The sequence below is a fragment of the Mustela nivalis genome (assembly GCF_964662115.1).
Source record: "Mustela nivalis genome assembly, chromosome: X".
NCBI lineage: Eukaryota > Metazoa > Chordata > Mammalia > Carnivora > Mustelidae > Mustela > Mustela nivalis.
In genome coordinates this window covers 62,332,312-62,357,389 of record NC_139040.1, presented here as the reverse complement: position 1 = coordinate 62,357,389, position 25,078 = coordinate 62,332,312, and the positions used below count along the sequence as shown (strand labels likewise).

General features: G+C 37.9%; 1 protein-coding gene and 1 long non-coding RNA gene across 2 annotated transcripts in view; one reads left to right on the top strand and one right to left on the bottom strand.

Moving 5' to 3' along the window:
* LOC309855593 overlaps positions 1-25,078 on the bottom strand; it is an 816,759-nt gene that overhangs the window by 319,607 nt on the left and 472,074 nt on the right. The window lies entirely within an intron of this gene.
* On the top strand, positions 9,575-20,536 carry LPAR4 (lysophosphatidic acid receptor 4; the record flags this gene model as incomplete). The annotated part of the gene is made up of 2 exons (XM_082716505.1): positions 9,575-9,655; positions 19,328-20,536. The coding sequence occupies exon 2, from the start codon at positions 19,424-19,426 to the stop codon at positions 20,534-20,536; it is 1,113 nt and encodes a 370-aa protein (XP_082572631.1). The 5' UTR covers positions 9,575-9,655; positions 19,328-19,423.

Sequence of the window (25,078 nt, the reverse complement as noted above, 5' to 3'; positions counted from 1 at the left end):
TTGCATAAGTTCAATAAGAATCTGTTCTCCTTGTAACGGGGCACCATTGGAAACATGGGTTATTTTACCAAGGATTTGACTGGAATGTCATATTTGAAGACTCAGATATGACCAGACAGCTTAAAGGAACTAAGGTTGACTTTATAAAACCTGGAGCCATAAAGCCCTTTGGAACTGATGGCCTGATACCTTGCTTACAGAGTTCCCAGCAGCCTCACCAGGTGAGTAAAGGATGTCACTTCCTGGCTGATTCAGTGACCTCAGGATACTTTGGGCACCTCAGGAAGAGGAATTCCCCCAAACAGACAGGTATTACAGGCATGTCTGATGGCAAGTACGTGGCTTGGCTTCTAGCCTGAAGAGGCTACTAAAAGTTCAACCTAGAAATTCCTTATAGGAAGTTCTAGCAAAGCAGATTCTAAAAGAGCTTTATGATCACTTACTGTTCTTGCTGAGGTTATGAAAATAATTAGGCCAAGTTTGTTAAAACTGGACTTGTTTTTCAAATGAATTAGTCATGATTTGGCTATCTCTGGAAATGAGGGATATTTCAGAGAGAAAAATAATGTTTTAATAACACACCTTTATTGGTGTTAAATTCTAGATTTGGTTGTCTTTAAATGTGTGTTTACCTAAGCTAGGCAACTTGAGGTAAACTTCAGAGAAGTTGCACAATAGCTCTTTTAGACGATCTTGATTTTGCCAGTCAGTCAGCCCCAGGTATTGTCGGAGGCAGGCCCCTGGCCAGGGCGGCCTCCGCCATTAAAAGATGGTGCCTGGCTAGTTGCCAGGTTAGGATTGCCTCGTGAGACTAAGCGGAACGCCCAAAGAGGAAGTAAACAGCATTGGTTGCTAGCGAAGTTGTTCGTTTAGGTGCACAGCCTGATTCGCTCCCTCCTGTACCCTGCTTGCTGATTGGTCATGTAAGCATATATAAGTGTGTAGACTTGCGGAAATAAAGAGAGAGAAGAGAGAGAAGATGCATCTGAACCAGGGCGTCTTGTCGTCCTTGCTGGGCGAGAGCGATAAATGGCGCCGGCACCTGGGAACTAAATAAAGGAATCTTGCAAGGTAATCCGCAGGAAAGCGGGGAGTAAAGGTCCGCAGGTAAGCGGGGACATTAGTCATGTTCAAAAGTGGAAATTCCACGGTAAAGCGGGGAGTAAAAATAGAAAAACCTTGCAAGGGAGAAGTCCGCAGGTAAGCAGGGTAAAACCACGACAAAGGTGGTGGGAAACTTGTACAAGACCGCAACAAGAAGCGGGGCGGCCATAGAGCCAGGATTTTCTTATTGAAACCGCAGGTAAGCGGGGAAGGGACCACCATCAAAGTGGTGGGAATCTTGTACAAGTCCGCAATAAGAAGCGGGGCGGCCTTAGAGCCAGGTTTAACTTGTACAAGTCCGCAATAAGAAGCGGGGCGGCCTTAGAGCCGGGATTTAGCGCGTCCGCAATAAGAAGCGTGGCGGCCTTAGAGCGGAATTTAGTGGCGAGTCTTTAACGTCTGCATCTGTTGTCTGTGTGTTCATAATAGGGGAGGATTTGAAGAAACAGGATGCTTTAACTCTTTGCCTCAAATTTAACATAACAAAAGCACAGGCACGGGACATAATAGTCTCCTGCAGAAATTGCGTGATCTTACTACCTGCACCGTCCTTGGGGGTTAACCCTAAGAGTTTGTTACTAATCATATATGGCATATGGATGTCACAAATGTTTCAGAATTCAGAAAGTTAAGATATGTTCATGTCTCTGTAGATACCTGCTCTGGAATAATTTTCGCCTCAGTGCATGGGGGGTGGGGAAATCCAGAGATGTTATCGCCCATTGCCTACAGACTTTCTCGGCATGGGGAAAGCCACGCCAATTAAAGACAGATAATGGTCCAGCATATAGCCCACAACCCTTTAAAGCTTTCCTACAACAACCTGACATTGACTCGATACATGGAATGCCCTATAACCCACAAGGACAGGGTGTTGTGGAGCGTGCGCATCTTACAATAAAAAATGCGCTTTATAAACAAAAAGGGGGAATAGGGGACACCTTCAGGTCCCCTAAAGATAAGCTCAACACCATTCTCTTTATTTTGAAATTTTTAACGTTGGACAAAATGGGTAAATCAGCTGCAGACAGACATGCAAGTGATGCTGCCAGTTCCCCTAAGCCTTTAGTACTTTGGATGGACATCCTTACAGGAAAGTGGAATGGACCAGATCCAGTGTTAGTATGGAGTAGGGGGTCTGTATGTGTTTTTCCACAGAAAAAGGAGGCTCCAATTTGGATCCCAGAGCGGCTGGTGCGTGCAGCCTTGCCTCCAAACACCAGTCATGATGCTGAAGATGCTGATGATAACTCTGGGGATGCTACACCTCCTGTGGCAGACTCAAGCCAGAGAGCTGTGAGCAGTGGTTAAAGAATGGCCATATCCTTTACCAGTGACTAACTCTTCTCTAATATTCCCTCCTCTCCCTTTGATGCATGGCAGGTCTGTAACTTGCTAGGAGCATGTACTGATATCTCAGCAGTGTCCATGTTAAATGGTGGCAAATTCCTCAACTGTTCTTATAAACAAAATGACTCTAGTACCTTTGAGACAACACTTAATGTGTCTTGTCCCAATAATATTACTTATCAGCCCACTCCCATATGCGTCTGGCCACCGTTCCCTTTCCTCATAACAAATGCTAGCGAGCTGTATGATACGTTGAATTGCACTAAGAATTGCTATCTTTCCCAGTGCTGGAATGTCAGGGCCTTCAAGCTGGCTGTGATTATGCGTATCCCTACCCATGTTCCTATCCCAGTTTCCATTCCAGAGGACAAGTTACCGGTGGTGCTATCCAGAAAGAAGAGAGATTTTGGTATCACAGCCACCGTTGTGACAGCATTGGCTATATCTACAGCAGCTGCCACGGCAGCAGCAGTCTCGCTTGCTGCAACTATACCCACTGCGGAAGCTGTGAACACCCTTGCAGAAGGAACGGTGGCTGCCCTTCAAACAAGACTCAGATCAATACACATCTGCAAGCAGGAATCCTGATAGTCAACCGGAGAGTGGATTTGGTTCAAGAACAAGTGGACATATGGGGGGCCCTATTGGGACTGGGATGTATAGTACCCTTCCCGGCAATTTGTGTAATTCCCATAGCCTATACTAATATGAGTGACTTACAGAATGTCTCCCGACAGCTCTCCCAATACTTGCAGGGGAATTAGTCCACAGAATTCCAAAACTATACTCAGCACCTGTTACTAGGCATAACAAGGATAAATAACACCAGAGGTGAGCTTGCAACCCTCCCAGAGATAATCAAAACATTGCAAGATGTGTTAACCTTTAAGAAACAATGGGCTAGCGTAATTGGTCTGACAATCCTCGTAGTGGGCTTGATTCTGCAAATTTGGAGGCGGCAGCAACCTAGGCAACAGCAAGCCATGGTGCAGGCCTTGTTAGCCATCGAGGCTGGAACATCCCCCCAAGTGTGGCTAAGTATGCTGGATCGGTAATCAACGATGGGTAAGATTGGTGGGGGAAATATACCAACCTAAGACAGGACGCAGATCATTGATATCTGCCGTCTGATGACGGGTAAGGATATTTCCCGCCACTGACAACCTAAGACAGGCACGATCCCTGCCATAAAAGAAAAAAGGGGGAGATGTCGGAGGCAGGCCCCTGGCCAGGGCAGCTTCCGCCATTAAAAGATGGCGCCTGGCTAGTTGCCAGGTTAGGATTGCCTCGTGAAACTAAGCGGAGCGCCCAAAGAGGAAGTAAACAGCATTGGTTGCTAGCGAAGTTGTTCGTTTAGGTGCACAGCCTGATTCACTCCCTCCTGTACCCTGCTCGCTGATTGGTCATGTAAGTGTATATAAGTGTGTAGACTTGCGGAAATAAAGAGAGAGAAGAGAGAGAAGATGCATCTGAACCAGGGCGTCTTGTTGTCCTTGCAGGGCGAGGGCGATAGGTATAAGGAGGAAACTTCAGAAAATTGAAGGAGTTGAAGGAAAGAATCTGACTGGGTTAGTAGGAATAGTGGAAATAGCTGCTGAGGACTGAGTCATGCTTGCGGGGGTCGAGAGCTCTCTTATAGACTCTGCAGGAGAAAGGGTAGCAGGTGTCAGCAAAGAAAACACAGCTTTGTCAAAGCCACACCACTTATTTAGGCTTTGATCTCCATGAGGGATTTTCTTGGGACAGTGGGCTACTGCAGGCTGTGGATACTGCAGTTCGCAAAGATTGCGCAACCTCTCTATGAACTAACTAAGGAAGGACTCACTTTGGTAGAGTGGACAGCTGAGGCAGAAGGAGAATTACAAACAGCCTTACTGAGTGCCCCAGCATTGGGCATCTCAGACATTACCAAGCCCTTCCACTTGTATGTGTATAAAAAGGCAGGGGTGGCCAAAGGAGTCCTGACTCAGACTCTGGGGCCTTGGCAAAGGCCAGTAGCTTATCTTAGCAAGAAACTAGATCCAGTAGCGGCTGGATTCCCCCTTGCCTCTGCATAATTGCTGCCACGGCCCTCCTGTTCAAGGAAGAGTTAAGATATTTACAGAAATGGACTAAATTAGACTATGAAGGGGATTGAGGTAAGACTAGAACAGGAAAGTTAATTCTTCCTTGAAGACTAGAAGAAATTAGTAAGTCAAATACATCAGGGCACTCATTTGGGGACACACAAGCTTAAAAAGCTTATAGGCAAACAGTTCCAGGTTACTAAATTAGGGCATATGGCTCAGGATGTGGTTGATAGATGTGCTCAATGTCAGGCGGTAAATGTGGGAGGAACTAGAATGGGAAGAGGGAAAAGAAAAAGAGGCAAGGAACCAGGAATTTATTGGGAAATAGATTTTACAGAGATGAAACTGGGAAAATATGGACACAAGTATATGTTAGTTTTCATAGATACCTTTTCAGGCTGGGTAAAGGCTTTATCTGCCAAATATGACATGGCAGGAGTGGTAGCCAGAAAGATACTAGAGGTTTGGGTTACCTCTTGTGTTCGGGTCAGACAACAGCCCTGCATTTGTGAGTTCAGTCTCACAGGCATTGGCCAAAGCTGTGGACACTAGTTGGAGGCTACCTTGTGCCTACCAGCCCCAGAGCTCTGCACAAATAGAGAAAATGAACAGGATTCTTAAAGAGACCTTGGCAGGGTTAATTCTGGAGACTGGCAATAGATGGATGGATCTCCTTCCTTTTGCCCTCCTCGGAGCGTGATGTACACCCTGCTTAAACAAGGTGACCCCATTTCAAATAATGTTCAGGAGACACACCCCACCCTCTGCTCTGCCCTCAGCTACAAGGGGTTGCCCTAGCTACCTAGTCTTCTCTTTGAATCAGTCTCACTCCTTTAATCTCAGACCCATTTTGGGGGGACCTTTCACTACCAACTCTGCCTGTAGCAATGGGAACTTATTATTATCTAAGACTGCAAGACTGTTTAGTTAGTGAGAAGGAAATCTCAGGTGCTAGAGAAACCTCTAAGAGGTGATGGTGTTCCAATGTAAAGGATGAACTAAAAATCTGCCAGGGACTGTGCTTGAAAACACATTTGCTGCCCTCTCAGAAATGTAATGTCCCATGTTATGAACTGATTTGGAACCTGAACTTATCCTCCCTTCCTCCCACGGAAGCAAAATAATAAGACTATATTTTAAAAGAAAGTCTGTAAGATTCAGGATTTCAACTTTTTTTGTTCCTTTGTTTTCTGAATGGCTTCAAGATATCTGATAATTAGGGTGCCTGGGTGGCTCAGTTGGTTGAGTAACTGACTTTGGCTCAGGTCATGATCCTGGAGTCCCTGGTGGAGTCCCACATTGGGCTCTCTGCTCAGCAGAGGGTCTGCTTCTCCCTCTGACCTCCTCCCTCTCATGCTTGCTTTCTATCGTTCTCTCTCTCTCAAATAAATAAATATATTTAAAGAAAGACATCTGATAATTAATGCAAAGTTACTAATTAAATGGTCTCTTCCTTCTTAGAACACTGTGCAGGTGCATATAGCACTGTGTTCACTTAAAGAGTCACCAAAACTTTTAGCTGCATCCTAAACTATAGACATAGTGAAATTCTTTAGTTACATTTGTAATGTTTCTAAGGAAATTAGCATAGTGTTGGGTCCCTGGTACTTGAGGTGAATTCACCCAGTCCTTTGATATTGGCAGAAAGAAAAAAAATGAGTTGGGTTTGGAGTGTGAAGTTCCCAAGCATCTGACTCCTCATATTCAAGTGTGTAAATTCCCAGTTAGAAGTCAGTCATATTTGTTACTTTCTTTTCAAACAGATAGAGGAAATGTATACTCCTTCCCCCAGGTAGTTCTGAATGCACTTTTTCAGCTGCATATTCATTCTCCCCCCAGCCCCCAGTGGCAAGTACATCAGCAACTCAATGAAAGAGGCTTTTTTAAAAAAAGATTTTATTTATTTATTTGACAGACAGAGATCATAAGCAGGCAGAGAGGCAGACAGAGAGAGGAGGAAGCAGGCTCCCCGCTGAGCAGAGAGCCCCATGCAGGGCTCCATCCCAGGACCCTGAGATCATGTCCTGAGCTGAAAGCAGAGGCTCAACCCTCTGAGCCACCCAGGTGCCCCAGTGCAAGAGCTTTGAGGACTTTTTGGATTAAGTTGAATGGCTATACACTGGCTGTTTGGAGGATACCTTGGAAAAGTTTCATTTTCCTCCTTTTATTTTCCAAATATTAGAGGAAGTAAAGCTAGAATGTTTGCCCTGAGGAGTTTGAGGAGTGAGGTGAGGAAAAGAAGAGCAGTGGGTAAACTTCAGTACTTTCTTGTTCATGGGACTTTTTTTAATGTGTATGTATTCTCTGTTCTAAAATAACACCTTGATGTGGACTTGTTGGTAAATGAATGAAATGGCATGTCTTTTCAGCTGAGAAGTAAAAGAAAAAAAAGGCATACTACTGCTTTACTCAAGCAAGAGAGAAAGTCTGGGAGAAGAGTTTTTGTAAACACTGTTAATATTAATTTTGGATTAATCAGATATAGATCCTGTCCTCTTGGAGTTCGCAGTTGGGAGATATTGACAATTAGATTATCACACAAATGAAAAATAATGCAACAGCACATAAAATTTTATCTTTGATGAATGCAATAAAGCAGAGGTCCATAATTCTGTAAAAGCATATAAGTGGGTGTGACCTGAACTAGGGATTAAGGAAGGGTTTTCTGAAGACATGATTACTGGTATAATTTCTGAAGGAAGAATAAGAATTAATTTGGTGAAGTGGAGAATGGAGGGGGGAGAAATGTTCAGGGAGGGGTAATAGCCTGTGGAAATGTCCAGGGTATGGATGCTCCATTTCATTCTAGGACGTTGAAAGCAGGTCAGTGAGGGTGGAGCTCAGAGCAAAAGTGATCTAGAAGAGCATGCAACCCATTGATATGGTAAAAGACCTCAAAACCTTTGTGAGATTAATCAGAAAGGTACTTAAGTACTTTAGGGAGAAATGAATTAGAAGGCTGAGTGATATTAACACAAACAGGAGAAAGATAATGAGCTGGTCATACAGTGACTATAGTTATAAGTTGACTTTAGTCATTATTGTTCACTGAGTTGCTACAACTGAGCACAGTTCCCCAAAGCTCTTCTCTTCACCCTTCCTTTTTTTTCTTTACCATCTTGCTTCTCACCTTTTCTCACTTCACACCTCATGCATTTGATCACTTGGGTCTGGCCACTTGGAAAGGTTCCCAGTTTATGGTTCAGTTCAAATCCACCCCCCCCACACCACCAGGAAGTCCTCCTGGCTTTATCCATGGGATTTTCTCTTCATTCTCTGATCCTTTATAGAACTTAATCTTCACATAACTACTTTAGTATTTTTCAAAATTTGCCTTTGGTATCTCTTTGATGGGTCTTGTATCCCCAGCTAGACTATGAAGGAAGTGAATGTATCTCCTGTAGATTGACAAATGCACCAAGAGCTGGTCTAAGCCTGGAGTGGGTGAATGACCCCTTGTGGAGACTCAGCCAATGTTAGCAACAGATAGAAATAGACATACCTGAGATAAGTGGAGAGGGCAACAGAAAAAATAGAACCTAAGAGTGGAGGAGGGGGGAGGAACAGAGGAGTGTTTTTTAGGATCAGTCACAAGTAATAAGGCTAGTATCAGCTTCACACTTGTTTACTGACCTTGACTGTCAGTGAGAATAGCAACAATAGAGCTAAAGAGAGGTTGAATAAACAAATTTGAAGCATGGCTTATTTGGGAGGCAGCTAATTATGCAGACTGAAGTTTTGAAGCAGACAGAGGATTACTAAAATCTTCAGGGCCAAGGCTCTGACAGAGATAGAAAACACCTTATCCCTGACCCAAGAGTTTCATTCCTGATGGGGGGGAGGGGTTGCTGTTGGTGGTAATGTTGGCAGTGGGTGGAGGTAGAGGATAGGAAGGGGGCCCCAGGTGGAGGGGAAGGGCTAGCAGTTAAGTTACATATGGATGACTGAATTTCTGCAACAAATTCAGACCAGAGAGAAGAAAAGAAGGAGGCAAAAAATAAGAAAAAAAGCAAGGTGGGTGACCAAGGCAGTGAATCTACAGGGAAAGAACTTACCAAGAGCAGGGAGGAGGTATACAGTTGAAGATAACTCTCCATTATAAGCAGATTGCATGTGTACTATTTATTTTGGTTTTAGGAAAACCTCTGAAAATTTTATGGTAATTAGATTACCCTCCAGGCAGTTATTTAAGAGAAATGTAGACCCACCTTTTGCCACAGAACACTCCTAAGTCCATGGAAGGAGAGTATTAGAGCTCTGGGACCCCAGCACATTACCAACTGAGGGCACTTGGCTGGCTTAAGTAAGTGAGTATAGAATTGTTTTTGTGTGTGTGTTCGTGGGAGGTTTAATTTTGCATAGTATGACAGGAATACATTAATGATCTCATTCACTTTGGCCTTTCCCTGCGCCCCTACTTATTATGATCAGTATTGTTGTAGTTATTTTAAACAATTTGGAGCAAAAAGGGGCTGCTCATAATTAAAACAGTCCTCCCAGTTTCCTCCTACCCATTAGAATCCTAGAGAGATACCAGTCCTGCTGCAGAAACAGGCACACAGGCTTTCTCTGTGGATTAATCAGTAAGGAAAGGCACTTTTTATATTGTTAAGTGGCACTTAAGCTGCTAATTCTTGGCTGTGAAAACTGCTTTTCCTGGGCAATGCTCTTTAAGGAAAAATTTCTTCAGTCCAGTGATTGGTGACTAAGGAAACGATGGAGCACAGGGGACTGGGCGGGATCTCGGCTCCTAATAATGTCTCCTTATCCAATGAAAAGCATTTCCTATTGAGACCCCCAAGAGTTCCCCCAGCCCTGGCTCCAGCCCGGACTTTGGGCCTTTTCTTGTGTCCTGTTTGTTAATGGCATGCTGGCTACCGCATTCAAGAGAGCCTTTCCGTAACAAAGGAAAGAGATAAATGTAAATAAGCTCACATTTTCAGAATGAGCGGTTTGTTGTAAGAGCTTCAGCAGCCCAGAGTCTGTTACTTTGGGCTGGGCTAACCTTTCCCTGTAAAAAATAGTGGATTAAAATATGCACTTCTCAAGTGCAAGTTGCCCATTTACATCTTTCTTAGCTAATTGTCTACAGCCATGAGCACATTCTTTCATCTTGCACACTCTTTCTTGGGGTAAGTCTCTTTGAGAAAGATTTGCTTTGGGCGTTTGAGGGTTGTGGGGGATGGCATAACAAACTTCGGCAGAATCACTGATGCTTTGAGTGTTTGGGGATAGAAGTTAGACTTCAACTCTGAAGTGCTGAACAGGGATCTTTGTGTTGAATGGTTTTTAAAAAAAGCAGTGATTTATATTGTTTTGGCAATAATACTGCTTCAGTGGGAGAGATACTGGATTTTCAGGCCGTTGTTTCACGTAAACACAGTTGACCTAAAGAGCGCATTTAAAATCAGTAATTTAGAAATTCTTTTGGCTAGCTTTATATTTCTTTGTTTTACAATTAATTGTGAATTAATGTGGTTTCTATTATGATGATATTTCTTCTAGTAAAACTGTATTGTGGTATGCCTTTGATGCTTAATTGATTTATGGAAAATGTGACATTTGCTATACTGAATAATTCATGAAAGTGACCATAAAAGAAGAAACATGTTTAAATGAAAAACTCACTCTGGCATAAGTTGAATTTGATAGTATACATGAAATTAATCACTGTTTTCATTACAAATGCAATAATGAGTCATTTAAGATTCTTTTTGTATATGTTGGATATTTTAAAGACTTTTACTGACAAGCTCTCCTTGAATTGATAAATACCGTGTCTCAGTTAATTTTGCTTTAGGAAATATAGCAGTATAATTCATCATTATTTAAGTATGGAAAAGACGAGATGAATCAAAAAATTAGAAAACTTAGAGTTTGGTGGGATTATTCACTTTGCTATTTTACCAAATTACACTATTTTTCTTTTTATGTAAGTAACATGAAGACAATAATAGCCTAAACTCCAGATTATCCAGTGGCTTTGAAACATGTTTATTTTTCAGAACAAAGTTTCAAACATATCCCATTAACATATATTGTAAATCCTTTTGCCATGTCACGCATGAAAAGTTGCACTCTTGCTAAAAGGGATGAGTTCAGCTGATCCACTTGATGGCATCTACACTCTAAAGCATTTCCTGCCAATCAGATGTGAATGAATGTCCTACTGGAACAATCAGACTAGCCTTTCAGAATTCGTACTCTCTGTGAGTTAAAGAGAAGAATGGGAAGAGAACACTTCCAAGAATGGGAAGAGAACACTCAGGCCAAGCTTAGCTAAATTTTCACTTACTCAGTTTCCTTTGAGAGAAAATGTAGTGAGAATTGTTGCCCTTGCTGTGGTGTATTCAGAGTCTAACTGTGCAGTTGTCTTTTTATTTATTTATTTATTTATTTTACTGTGTGTGTTTATCATGTATAGTCTGATCTTGGCGTTCTTAAGGGGGAAGGGAAAAAACCTTAGAATATATTTGTGAATTTTAGTACTGAAAATTGAGAGCTTAATAGGAGGTCACCTACCACTGGAAATCCAGCCTCACTTTTAGTAGGTAAGTAATTGGTTGTTAGAACAATGCGTAAGTTAAGTGGTCTATTGACTCTATATAGTTATGTCCGGAAGTACTTTGGGAACCTTATATTTTGAGAAGAAAGGTAACTGGAGAACAGGTGGAAAGGTTGAGGATTAAAACCTACACAATTAGAGCCAATATGCCTCCTGATATGGGGATGAGGAAAAAGGGCATTAGGAAGACTAGGATGTAAGGACATCTTGATCTCTGATTCTTAGCTCCTGGCACTAATTAGTAATATTTGTTTCTGATACTAAAATAAATCTAAACTATTTATGGTAACACATGTTAGTTAGATTTATTGTGGTGATCCTTTTGCAATGTATACAGATATCGAATCATCATGTTGTAGACCTGAAGCTAATACAATGTGATATGTCAATTAAACTTTAAAAATAAAAGAAATCTAGCAATAGTTTCCTTGAGTCTAATAAATATTGATTTCCTTTATCTCAGACTGTGAGGGATTATTTTTATTTTTTGCAGAAATAAATTGCAGCAGATGGAAACAACTGATAGGAGAGAATAGCCAGTAAGGCCACTTCCTTAACATCAGTTAAAAGCTGCTGTTAATCAAAGCTGAAGGTGGAAGGAGAAAAACTAGGTCCAGAAAGGGATAGTGACTTGCTCTCACACAGTTACTTAGCGATGGGGCTAGATATGGTCGTATTGAATTAATAGCAAATATGAAAACCTCTGGGTATTTGAACTTCCTAGTTTGCCTGTATTTAAAAAAAAAGTTTTCTTATTGATAATCTTTATCAATTGTGAAAGCCATGAAAGCAAAGAATGTTAATGCTTTTGTCTTCCCTTAAGATAAACCAGTAAAATTATACTCATTTTATTTAAAAAATACTGCTTTCTGGAGAAGTGTGAAAATCAATTCTTCTTATTTATTTATTTATTTATTTTTATAAACATATATTTTTATCCCCAGGGGTACAGGTCTGTGAATCACCAGGTTTACACACTTCACAGCACTCACCAAAGCACATACTCTCCCCAATGTCCATAATCCCACCCCCTTCTCCCAAACCCCCTCCCCCCAGCAACCCTCAGTTTGTTTTGTGAGATTAAGAGTCAATTCTTCTTAATAGTAAGATTATTTCAAATATATTTTAGATTGTCTAATGACTTCATTTTCTTGTTTTGGGTCTCTTCTATTAGAGAAACCTTATTTGAGGAGAATTGGAGTTTTATTTACCAGTCTGCTTTGTTTAGGCCACTTTCGTTCAGAATAGGATGAGATACGACTATGGAGCAAGTTTGGCACTAGCAGATGATTCTTCTTTACAGGCAGTAAATGAGCAGTGTTCAAACGCTGGTGCTATTTGTAAGAATTCCATTGCTGAGTATTTCTAGTTCTTTGCCAGTACTTTGGGCAGAGCTGAGATTTGAAGATATTACAGAACATGGTAGGCCTGGGACATTCTAGTAGAAGCAACAGTGATTGTCAGTGTGCTATTACCCAGCCATTAGAAGACTTGCTCATATCATTGTACTTCAGGGAAGAAAGAAATCCAGCTGGGGTGGGCGTGCAGGTTAGAGCCAAGACAGTGTAGTCTCCACCTGTTGTCCTACTCTTCTTTCCTCCTCCCCTATCAAGGCCCCTGTCCAATAATAACAGTTTTTGCCAGAGAAAAAGATAAGAAAAATAAAGAACAAATATAATTTCAGACCAAAAAATATAAATCTCCTTTGTTCAATTATTTTTTTATTTTAATTTTTTTTTATAAACATATATTTTTATCCCCAGGGGTGTTCAATTATTTTTAATGTAATGTGTTGCCTTATGGAAGTGGATCAAATATTTTTATGCCTTTTGTCACTAGTTGTCTTTAATGAATATAGATAACACAGACGCATGGACTTTATTCTTGTCAATAGAACTAATAAATTCCGGCTCATCAGTGACAAATTTGAAAAATAAAATGTTATCTGCAATAATAATATTTTATATATTTTAATTTTTTATTTTATTTTAATTTTTAATTTTATTTTTATTTATTTTTATATATTTATTTTAAAAATATATAAATATGGAAATTATAAAATATATTATATTTTATTATATATTATAAAATATATAAATTATAAATTATATATATTTATCTTTATTTTATTTAATTTTTATTTTATTTTATATTTAATTTTATTTTATTTTATTTAACATTTTGGATTTAGGAACCATTTTATTTAGGCACCATTTTAAAATGTTTGCTTTAATTTATTCTGATTTATATCACATAATAAATTTCCTTACCTTATAATTTTGGTATATGTGTTATTAGAAAGGTCTCTCCATGCACACTATTGTGACTAATTCTGTTTCATAGAATTCATTGGAGGAAATCCCTAACAATAATATCTCCAGAAAGTTCAGTTATTACCCAAGTCTTGCATAAAATTGGTGTTAAAATTTGGTTTGAACTGATACGGTGAGTAATACTCTTTTGGTAATAACTTTCTCCAAAATTCTTAGTTTCATTCTCCAACTTCCTTTTTTGTAACCAATACTTCCAATTTATTGTATATGATAAGATCCAAAACTCCTGAATGAATGGAAGCATTGTGAATTTTTATTGTAATTCAGATAATTTTGGTATAGATGTATATAGATCCTTTGATTTAAGTCCTCTGTGACATTGGTATATACCCTTAGAGATGGGAGGCATATTTTTTACTCATATTATCAAAATCAGTATCCAAGTATGTCAGGTGAATCGGTGTGCAAATTGATAACTAATTTGCCTGTTTAAATATGTCTAATAAAGCCAAATTCCCAGTTGGTATATATGAACCTCACAAAAGTTGGAAATGAACTCTTTTAGGAACACCCAAAATGTTTTCCAAGTGGTCTGGGGCTTCTGCTGAGATGATACTGAATCTCAAGATTCTAAACAACTTCATAATATTAAGTTGAGCAGTTTCTCTGCAATTATCTTACTCTGTATCTATTAGGGAAAGTTCTATTTTGGTAGGGTTGATCCAATCTTTGGCCGCATCAGGTTGAGCACTAAACAGTATTATTTTTTAAAGATTAGACTGTGTCATCAAGTGGAGGGTTAGCGGGAGACTGGATTATTGTAATGAAAAAAAAAATCAAGTTAATTACTGAGGTTAGGATCTGCTCCAATTAGGGCCTGTGTCAATTTCTTGCTCTTCTCAAATAAAGTGAAGAGGCAGAACAACCATAATAATCTCAGTGCAAATCGAAGTCAATATAAATATGTGATTTTTAAAAGGGTATTTCTTGCATTGAAATAAATGAAGCTTATCAATCTGAAGATTTGATGCACAGCTTGGCTTACTTGACATGAAACATGAAAGAGATCAATTTCATAGCTTAGTTCTGGAGTAAAATATTTACCTATGGTTTCCTCCATGTTATTAATGCCATAAGACTAAATTGTATTTTAAAAACTATTATGAAACATCAACCAGTGCATAGGAACATCAATTAGAACCATGTGTATGATAGTGAGCCATGCCTGTGACTTAGTCTTATCTGTTAGCATTCACTCTCATGAGAAGCAACAGTCTGGACATATTCCCTATTACTCCAGCAGAATGGTCTGATCTGTATTTTTTTGCAATATTTTTGTATTTTTTAGTTTGCTTCACTGCTAGATATTTATAGGCAAGGACACAATAGGTTTTGGCTTCCTCTGAAAACTATTGTCAATGTTCCTAAGCTTCAACCAGAGTAGAAAAAGGAAGTCCTCTGGGGATCAGAAGCACTCTGACCTGACCCAAGCTCAATAAAAATGGAGCAAGGCAAGACAATTTGAGGATACTTTACCTTTAAGCCTTGTCTTCCTAAACTCTGGACTGTCTTCTATAGTGAGAAAAAAAAAGCAAGCCAACCTTTCTAGGCTACTGGGAATATGCCAGGAGTTAGAACTTTGATTTCAATATTATCCTTTGAAAATAGCATTTAGTGTTTGAAAGTTTAGCATTTAGTGAAGTGATTTAGGTATTCATCTTTACAGGACCGAAAAACTAACTCCACCTCCTCTAGGAGCCCCAAAGACCCTAAACATGGTATATTTCATCATTATTAGAAATTTTTAAAAAGTGTGAACACTACCATGCACTGTTCAAATTGGGTCTGTATGTGTAAGTTAAAGTTGAAAATTCATTAAGGGTCAGATTTCCTTTTGGTCAACCTCCAGGTGATCTACCTCTTGCCCATTGTCAGTTAAAATATATCCACCCAGTTCTCTGAACCCCCTAGGTGATTAAATATTGGAATGATTGGATGCAAAGGTCTTTACAAGACAATAGTCCCATGTTACCTACAGTGGAATATGTGATTAACTGAATCAGCCTGTGTTTTTTCTTCTTCATCTCATCTGAAGCTCATGTTGGCCCCCTTGCCTTCATTCAGTGCGCAGTATATTAGCCATTTATGAAAAATCTAGTGGTTAAAAAAGTTTCTTTTAGTCAAAAGAAAGGAAGTCAGGGGCGCCTGGGTGGCTCAGTGGGTTAAGCCGCTGCCTTCGGCTCAGGTCATGATCTCAGGGTTCTGGGATCAAGTCCCGCATTGGGCTCTCTTCTCAGCAGGGAGCCTGCTTCCCTTCCTCTCTCTCTGCCTACTTGTGATCTCTGTCTGTCAAATAAATAAATAAAATCTTTTAAAAAAAAAGGGAGTCAGAAGAGACCTTGTTTTTTTTAAATATCATTGATTTTCCTTTAGAATCATCTTGAGAGTCAAATGCCTCTCTGATTTTTTAACCAGAGCTCAGGGGGAGATGGTCCATATGAGGGCACCCTCTGGATTGTCCTATTATGAGAGAATTGTGTAAAGTTTGAAATTCGGTGGGGGGGCTTTCTGAGGTATAAGGTATACATGGTGCCAGGAGTAAGATGTGTTGCTTGGTAAATTCAGCTTACTAAGAAAGACAGAGATGTAAGTGTCTAGTTGTGTCAGGAAAAAGAAGGAAAAAAATCTTCTATAAAGTTTCCTTGTGATTAGGTAGGACTGAATACTGGCAAGCTCAAAAAGCTACTCACAAGCCCTTTGAATCTTCTTAGCCTCAGCTGGGAGGCTCAGAGGTAATGTTTATACAGGAAAGAGAAACAGTATAGTCAAGTTACAGAGTGAACTAGTGTCTGGGTCAGAAATAGAACTCCTTGCTTCCAATGCTGTGTTAAGTCCCAGCACCACGCCCTCACTGCTAGACAGCAAAGGTGCTATGTGTTCAAGCAAAGGAGAGCTATGAATAGGGCCTTAGTGGCTGTTTTCCCATGCCCTGTCTTTAGGACTGAGACTGTAATGCTTTCTTGTCTGTGGTCCTTGCTCTCCCACAGGATTTGGTTACTCAAAGCAGCAAAGCAGAAGTGCGAGACTGCCTGTTGTTGGTGTAGTGTATATGTTCTGGGAGACATAAAACTGAATGGAAAACTAGGGAAAAAAATTTCGTCTATTTGAAGCACACCAACTTGGGAAGTACAAAATAAAAGCCAGTAAGCTAGAAGTATGCTGTGTAAAAAGGTCATCAGTAGGCAGAGTTGAGGGGTTCTGGGTACAGGCAAAAAGACATCTGTCATGAAAGCATTTATCTTATTGGCAGTACTTATTGTAAAAGGCAGGTGCAAGCAGGCTATAGTGAATGAAGATTTGCTTTAATATTAGGGATTTTTCAGTCCCTTAATTTCTTTAGATTATGTAATTATGTTAGAGGAATATTTTTTACTCTCTTGATTTCTTTTAACAATTAAAAAAAAATGGCATCCAGACTAATGGGTAGTGAGTGGTAGATGTTAAAAATACTAGATAAAGTGCTTTAAGCAGTTGAGACGTTTGCCATTCTCTTTTTCCGTCTGCCATCCCTTTGGTGAAAGAATTTGTAGAAACTTGGGACTACAGTTCCCAAAGAGGGATAGAAACCACATTAGCTGAGATTTTTCAGATTCTTCCTGTTTTTGCAGATCAGCTTCAGTGACCTTAAACATAGTGATCGCGTACTATTCTTTCTGAGAACACTGGAAGGAATGAGATGAAGCAAAGTAGTAGAGAGGATGAGATTTGAGGAATTGTGAACCAGAAAAACCTCCCAAGGCCCTAAATACAAATTAGATAGCAGCACTGACCTCTCCCGATCAAGGTCCTCTTTCTTTCACCTTTTCTTCTCCTCATTCTCTCAATTCTTCGGTTTTAATTTCATTGCTATGTTCTTTCCCATCTCCTCGTTTGTTCTTCTTACTTATTTTTATTTCTCCCTGTCTGTTTTTCCCCCTCTTTTGGACCTTATTTGGTTAAGGTTCCCATTGTACTTTGCTTTTACATATCAAGGTTGATTATGGCAAACACTAAGTGGGGCCTATGGGATGAAATGGTCAAGAAAGAATATGAGAGGCACTCCATAAAGATTTTTGACTGAGAATCAAGTTATAGGAAGTTTCCAATCTTAACTTGAGAACTTTAGCTATTAAAAACGACAACTCTTTGATATACATTTCATAAGTCATCTCTCCAAGACCATTTCTCTCTCTAGGCACTGCAGCAAGTGATTTTTTTTTTCTCAATCCAAACACTGGTTGAAATAACTTTAGGCCTCTATATCTCAGGCAGATTCCTCACTCCACTCCCTTCTTTGTTACATAGAGTGGCCCTTTGACCTGTTTGCTGGGAGTTGGAAGGAAAGAGTAATGTAAGGTGGAACCACTTCAGAAAAATGCCTTTCACATTTTAAAATATAATCATGTGAAAATCCATTATTGGTTATATCAGGGAGCAAAGACCACTTTTACTCCATATCCTCCTCATTGAAAAGAACTCATTCAGCAGTTACTTGTCCCTAGTGTATTATAGAGAATTCGAAAGACAGTTCCTATGGCAGCTGTTAACATAGAATGTTAAACAGATTTCTTTTTTTTTTTAAGATTTTATTTATTTATTTGGCAGACAGAGATCACAAGTAGGCAGAGAGGCAGGCAGAGAGAGAGGAGGAAGCAGGCTCCCTGCTGAGCAGAGAGCCCGATGTGAGGCTTGATTCCAGGACCCTGGGATCATGACCCGAGCAGAAGGCAAAGGCTTTAACCCACTGAGCCACCCAGGTGCCCCAGAAAGTTAAAAAGATTTCTATATGCAAACTAGAACAATGTTGGTCTAGATACCCAACAGGATGATCAAGTTAATGACTGCCACATGTATAAACAGTGGCAAGCAATGGGCAGGTAACCAACTCATCCGATCAGAAGTGTATAGTGGGGTAGGGGGTTGGTCCTTTAAGTGAAATCTACTTTTACATTTCACTTGTAGTTAACCAGAAAAGGTTTTATTGATTAGGACCAATTTAGGAGCTGAAAGCATGAAAGTAATGGATTGGGCTGTGGGAAGGGGAGATGAAAACATACTAGGCTAAGCATTTAGCAAGAAGGAACTACAATCTGCAAGAGGGAAATTCTGAGATTTTTATGTGAATTATCACCCTCAAAAGGCTATGTAATATGGTGAAAAAATATTTTCACCAGAAGCTTTAATTGACTGAGCAATCTTTGCTTTTTGAACTCATGTTTTAGAAGAAAAGTGAATCAATAATTTACTTCAGAAGTTTAATCATAACTTCTTTAAGAGCATGTCCTGGAGGTGCCATATTGACCTGTGGTCTTGTAAAATAGAGCTAATACTCAGACAGTGAAGTTTACTAGTATTGGAAGGGAGACAATATAATTTAGATTAGTGTAACAATCCTTTGGTTAGGGATAAAAAATCTGAGTTCTTGTTCTGACATTACCATTTATACATTCTTCTAATTCTGATGTTGTAATTTTAAGTTACACAAGCTTCAGTTTTTTTCTTCTGTAATATGGTGATAAATTCTTTTCTTGCCTATCATATGGTGTTCTTAAGGGAATCAAAACACATTTTTGAAAGTTAAAAAATTTTTCACACATTTCAAACTATTAGTGCTGTTTTAACTATCAGTGGTCTGTTTCCCCATCCCCATCCCCCATCCCTGTTTAGGCTCTAAAGCAACCAATATCTTATTCCTGTTCATTGCAGTGCTGCATATAGTATTGCCTTTATTATATTAAGTATGATCTCTCCCAGTCTTGCAACATACTCGTATAGTAACTTTTGACATATGGTTTGTGCTCAAAACGTCCTTGTCAAAACAAGCTGAACGTGCATATTGTTTCTAGTCTGGTAGACAAGATATCTTTTACTCCACAGAAATGAATGGAAGGCAGACTTGGTTATTCATTCCATCTTGTCTCCTATAGGAGGAAAATATTTCTTACCAGTCTCTAGTCTCAAAGTGGTGAACCCTGCAGCCAGCAGGCCTTCTGAAAAACAAAAACAAAAACAAAAGCAAATCCATGGGTGACAGAAGATTCATTGACTTTCAATTTCAAGATTTAAATTCAAGCTTCAGACCCAGGTTAGGCAATGCTACTGCCAATAATACTTGCATTGTTGATGATTCCTTCAAGTATAATCTGAACGGCGCTGTCTACAGTGTTGTATTCATCCTGGGTCTGATAACCAACAGTGCCTCTCTGTTTGTCTTCTGCTTCCGCATGAAAATGAGAAGTGAGACTGCTATTTTCATCACCAATCTGGCCCTTTCTGATTTGCTCTTTGTCTGCACTCTACCTTTCAAAATTTTTTACAATTTCAACCGTCATTGGCCTTTTGGTGACACCCTTTGCAAGATCTCTGGGACTGCATTCCTCACCAACATCTATGGGAGCATGCTATTCCTTACCTGTATTAGTGTGGATCGTTTCCTGGCCATTGTCTATCCCTTCCGATCTCGTACCATTAGGACAAGGAGGAATTCTGCCATTGTGTGTGCTGGAGTCTGGATGCTAGTCCTCAGTGGTGGTATTTCAGCCTCTTTGTTCTCCACCACTAATGTCAACAATGCAACCACCACCTGCTTTGAGGGCTTCTCCAAACGTGTCTGGAAGACTTATCTGTCCAAGATCACCATATTTATTGAAGTTGTTGGTTTCATCATTCCTCTGATATTGAATGTCTCTTGCTCTTCCGTTGTGCTAAGAACCCTCCGCAAGCCTGCTACACTGTCTCAAATTGGGACCAATAAGAAAAAAGTGCTGAAGATGATCACAGTGCATATGGCAGTCTTTGTGGTATGCTTTGTACCCTATAACTCTGTCCTCTTCCTGTATGCTCTGGTGCGATCCCAAGCCATTACCAATTGTTTGTTGGAAAGATTTGCAAAGATTATGTACCCAATCACCTTGTGCCTTGCAACTCTGAACTGTTGCTTTGATCCTTTCATCTATTACTTCACCCTTGAGTCTTTTCAGAAGTCCTTCTACATCAATACCCATATCAAGATGGAGTCCCTGTTTAAGACTGAAACACCTCTGACCACAAAGCCTTCCCTTCCAGCTATTCAAGAAGAGGTTAGTGATCAAACAACACATAATGGTGGTGAATTGATGTTAGAATCCACCTTTTAAGTAATGAGAACTGTCTTTAGGTGTAGATATGGTTTTTCCTCTGCTATGAACAAGACAGTTTGGAGCTAATGATACTGAAAATAGATTAATGTACTGAATACAGTCAGATACATTTATTTGAATGTTTATTGTGCATATGCTGTTTTGTTCAATAATTATAGGTCAGGTCTAATTACAACAACCAAAAGAGATTGACAAACTTCTGCTGGGTTGTAATTTCATTGCACCACATTATATAAGTAGCCAGCCAGTGACCTTGACTTTAGTGATATGGAGATGATTTTAAAAATTTTAATAAAGGTATTTCTACTCTGACAATATTTGGTAATTAGGTTGGGCCTATAAATATGGAACAAATTCAGGGATTATTTAAAAAAAGTCTTTGTGTTACTACTGATACATGTTAGTTTTTTTTTCCTTTTTTGTATTGTCATAGAGTACATTTTAGCACAAGAATATATTTTAGCCTAACATTATTAATAAGAAATGTATTAAATTTTAAAAAGCTGGTGAAATTTATTATATATATTTTGAAAGTAGAAACATAAATTGTGTTTGCCTGAATATGGATGCAAAGAAACAAATTAACTGGATTTACACATTTGTAGTTCCCAGCAGAGTCAGTTTTTTTAATCTTCATTTTTTATACTACATTAAGATTTTAATATGAAGCTTCAAATCCAGAAAGCTGCTAAATGTGTGCCCAAAATAATTACAAAATAGAAAATCAAATAAAACAACAGGTATCCATTAAAAACCTAGCAACACCAACATTTTTTCTTGAATTTCTAATTATCTTTCTTTTGAGAGACTGATTCTATAAAATATTCTTCATACAAAATTTTGGAGGACAATGCAGCCAGAATATTGATGCAATTGTGCCCAGGTCAGGAGCACATTGAAAACAACAACAACAACATATTAACAAAAAATAAAACAATAAAACACATGGAAAAGTCTTTCCCAAAACTTTAATATTATTTGAGTGTTGAGAATAGAGATCTGTAACTTTAAATCACTTTTTCTTTCATATTAAGTTTTTTTTTTTAATATTGAGTTTTGGAACACAATGTAGCCAGATTGTTGCTGAAATTGTGACCAGGTCAGGAGCATATTGAAAAAAATACATAAACCAGCCCAAACCAATAGAACAAAACTCAGAAAAAAACTATAAAAAATAATAATTCCTAACAGTTGCATTTACATTTTATTTTTTAAGTTCTGTAAAACTAAAAATATTGTACAATTTGTGTGAAAATTTGAAGTACAGTACAGGTAGAAATCTGCTAAATTTCTTCCCAAATCAGGACCAAATGCAGTGAAAACCCATAAAACAACTCTTTACAAAACAAAACACAAAAATTTAGAACTTATTTTTTTTTTTTGGACATTTGTAAAACTTAAAAAATACTGTGACTTTCATATGATGCTTTGGATCAAAATGCAGTTAGGAAGCTGCTAAACTAGTGCCTAGCTCAGGAGCAATTAAAATCAATATTTACAAATGCACAAAAGAAGATAAAACATTTTTATAACTTGCTTAAGCAATTAAAGAAATAAAATAATCTGTAAAATGTTTTTTACCCTTTATTGGATGAAATGTAGATTTAAGTATATTAAGGCATGTAAATAGAGATTCTGAGCACAATATAGCTTGAAAGATGCTACATTTGTGCCATGTCAGAAGGAACAAAAATATATTCCCTCATCTACATTCCTCACACACACACACAAGACAAAACAATTAAAATGTTGCAAAGCAATAAAACATTCTTAAAATGTATATTAATTAATTTTTGAAATATTTGGATGATATGGCCACTTAAAAATGTTAAGACTTTTAAAATAAATCTTCCAGGAATAGTGCATCTTGTAAGTTGTTAAAATTGTGCCAGAAAGTGATTAAAAACAAAACAAAGCAAAACCCCAAACCCCATAAAGCAATAATAGAAAAGGTAAAAATTTTAAACAATAATCAAATTCTTAAAATTCTCGGTAACCTTTGTTTTTCTTTCTGATGATATATAGACTTAAAAATACTAATTTTTAAGTTTAAAACATGAGCATAAGGTAACTTAATTTTTTCTCACATGAATCCTTTATATATTATTTTCATTCCAGTATAGTTAACATATATAGTGTTATATTTGTTTTAGGTGTATTAATACACTGATTCAGCAATTCTGTACATCACCCAGTGCCCATCACAAGTGCACTCCTTAATCCCCATCACTTATTTCACTTATATCTTCACCCACCTTTCCTTATACGAATCCTTTAAATCAAATGTTGCCATATTTATAAATCCCTATCATTAATGGAAAGCATCAACATTTTTATACCAATTGATTAATTATGAATTACTATTTTATCCTCATATTAACATTTGCTAGTGTAACATTCTCCAACAACTCTATAACCTTACTGAATGAGGAGAATATCTTCATTGTCATTCTGTAAATCAAAAGTATCTATGCCAAGAACAGAATTTTTGGATGTTCCAACACTAAATCCTAACTTAATATTCTTTGTTGATGGGTCTCATATTAGAGAAAGAAATAAAAAAGCAATACCAGACTTGGCATACAGTAAATTGTTTAATTTCTTTTGTAAAATCTGTTTCCTTATCAGGATACAAATGACTAAATCTAAGCTTTGGTTAGGGACTCATTGAAAAAAAAATGTTAAAACAATAGAGCAATAATAAAACTAAACTTTCAAAAATGGCATACTTTTACCTGTGGTCTAAAGTTCTAAGAAATAATCATGCATTATGTTGTCTTGTGAACACATTATACATAGAATATATAAGCATTAGGTTCAGTTCAATGACATTAGGTTAAGTTAAGCTAAGTTCATTTGTTAGGTTATGTTGTAAAATCAAATTAGTAATCAAAGTATGAATAATCCTTTTGTTTTTTTAGTGTTCTTTCTTTCCCACTTGTAAAGTAGAAAGTGTATGTAACCTTTTATTTGTGCTCTTGGCTCTCAAAATTATAAAATTTTAGGATTATGACACCAAAGAGTTTAATGCGATATATTAATCAGGTTGACATAAGATATATCAATAAATCAGTCTCCTTTTGTGTAATTTCCATATTTAGCTGTGTTTAATTTTCCATATTTCAATTTATTTTAATTGATTTCAATTTTTGTAGTTAATATACTTGCTAATAATAAAAGCTTTTGTCATATGAGCAATGTAACCAAAAGATGTATAACTAAATATAAAATTGATTTTTATTTTACACTTAAAAACAAAAGCAATAATTCAGCTTTAATTACAACTTGGATTTCAAATGCTCATCAAATTTAATAAAATGTTCGGATTATCTAGTAGTTATACTTTGCTCAACTATTTATTAAACTTTGCCTTTATTTGTAAGGCACCCAGTGCCACTTTTCCTTTATCTTCCCTCCATCCTTCAAGATAGAATTTATTAAGGTATATTTGTACTCGAGTCAATTCCAATACTTTGTTTTTCAGGCCATCTAAAGACTAATGCAGAATTGTAAATGGCAAACTCCTTGGTGACTTTTCAGGAATCAAGCTGAAAGATTCACTTCTACCTTCTCCAGCTTCTCCAGTTTGGCTTTGATTTATTTGGAGGTTTCCTGCCAAGCTGATTCTTGAATCTGATTTCTCAGATTTGATTAAATTCCCTAGGACTCCAGCTAGGCGTCCTGGAGAAAGTCAAGGGAAAAAGAACATCTGAAAACAATGAGATGATTTTGGAGCTGGATAGCTGACTGATCAATAACTGGTGGTTCTTGATTATTTGTTTTTAATAACAAATATTTTATTTGTTTTTTTTTATTTGATTATTTGTCTTTTTATAATAGAAAAAATATTTGTCTTTTTATAACAAAAAGCTGTTTTAAATAAATAAATAAAAGGCTGTTTTAAAAAATTATAATAAAAAACTGTTTTAAATATTCTAGAGTCAGAATAGGGAAAGCTCAAAACAAACAGATAACCAAGTTAAAAAGTAATGACAGATGATAAGTGTTATAGAAAAGAGAGAAAAATAAAGGGGAAGACATAACTGGAACCAAATCTCCAGCTCCACACTAGGCCTAGATTAAAACTTTAAAGAACATAAGCATTAAAGAGAGAAGCATGCCTCTCTATAAATAAATGCAATTATTTTAATTAAGTTTATGCTGTATTTATCAATGCATATATAGAAGTGTAAAAATTCAGATTTTAAAACATCACATTTCTTTGTTTTTAAAAGGGTTATAAAGCCCTGAATTGTTCAAATTCTGTGAATCTGTGCTTAGTCTGTCTACCTTTTGGTATTTATGTTCTTGTCCAAGCCACAAAGTCCTCAAAAGACTAATGAAGACCCAAGTCTAGGCAACTTCCAGTCAGCAAAGCTGATCATGTCATGACCTCAGGCTTCATCCTGCAGCAAGAAGCTTGCTTGCTTTTTCTATTTCTGTCTCTGTCTCCATCATTCCTTTCAGCAAAATATGCTCCCTGAGCAAGATCTAAATGCTAACTCTGTGTTGTAATAAAGATGTTTAGCCTGGAAGCTC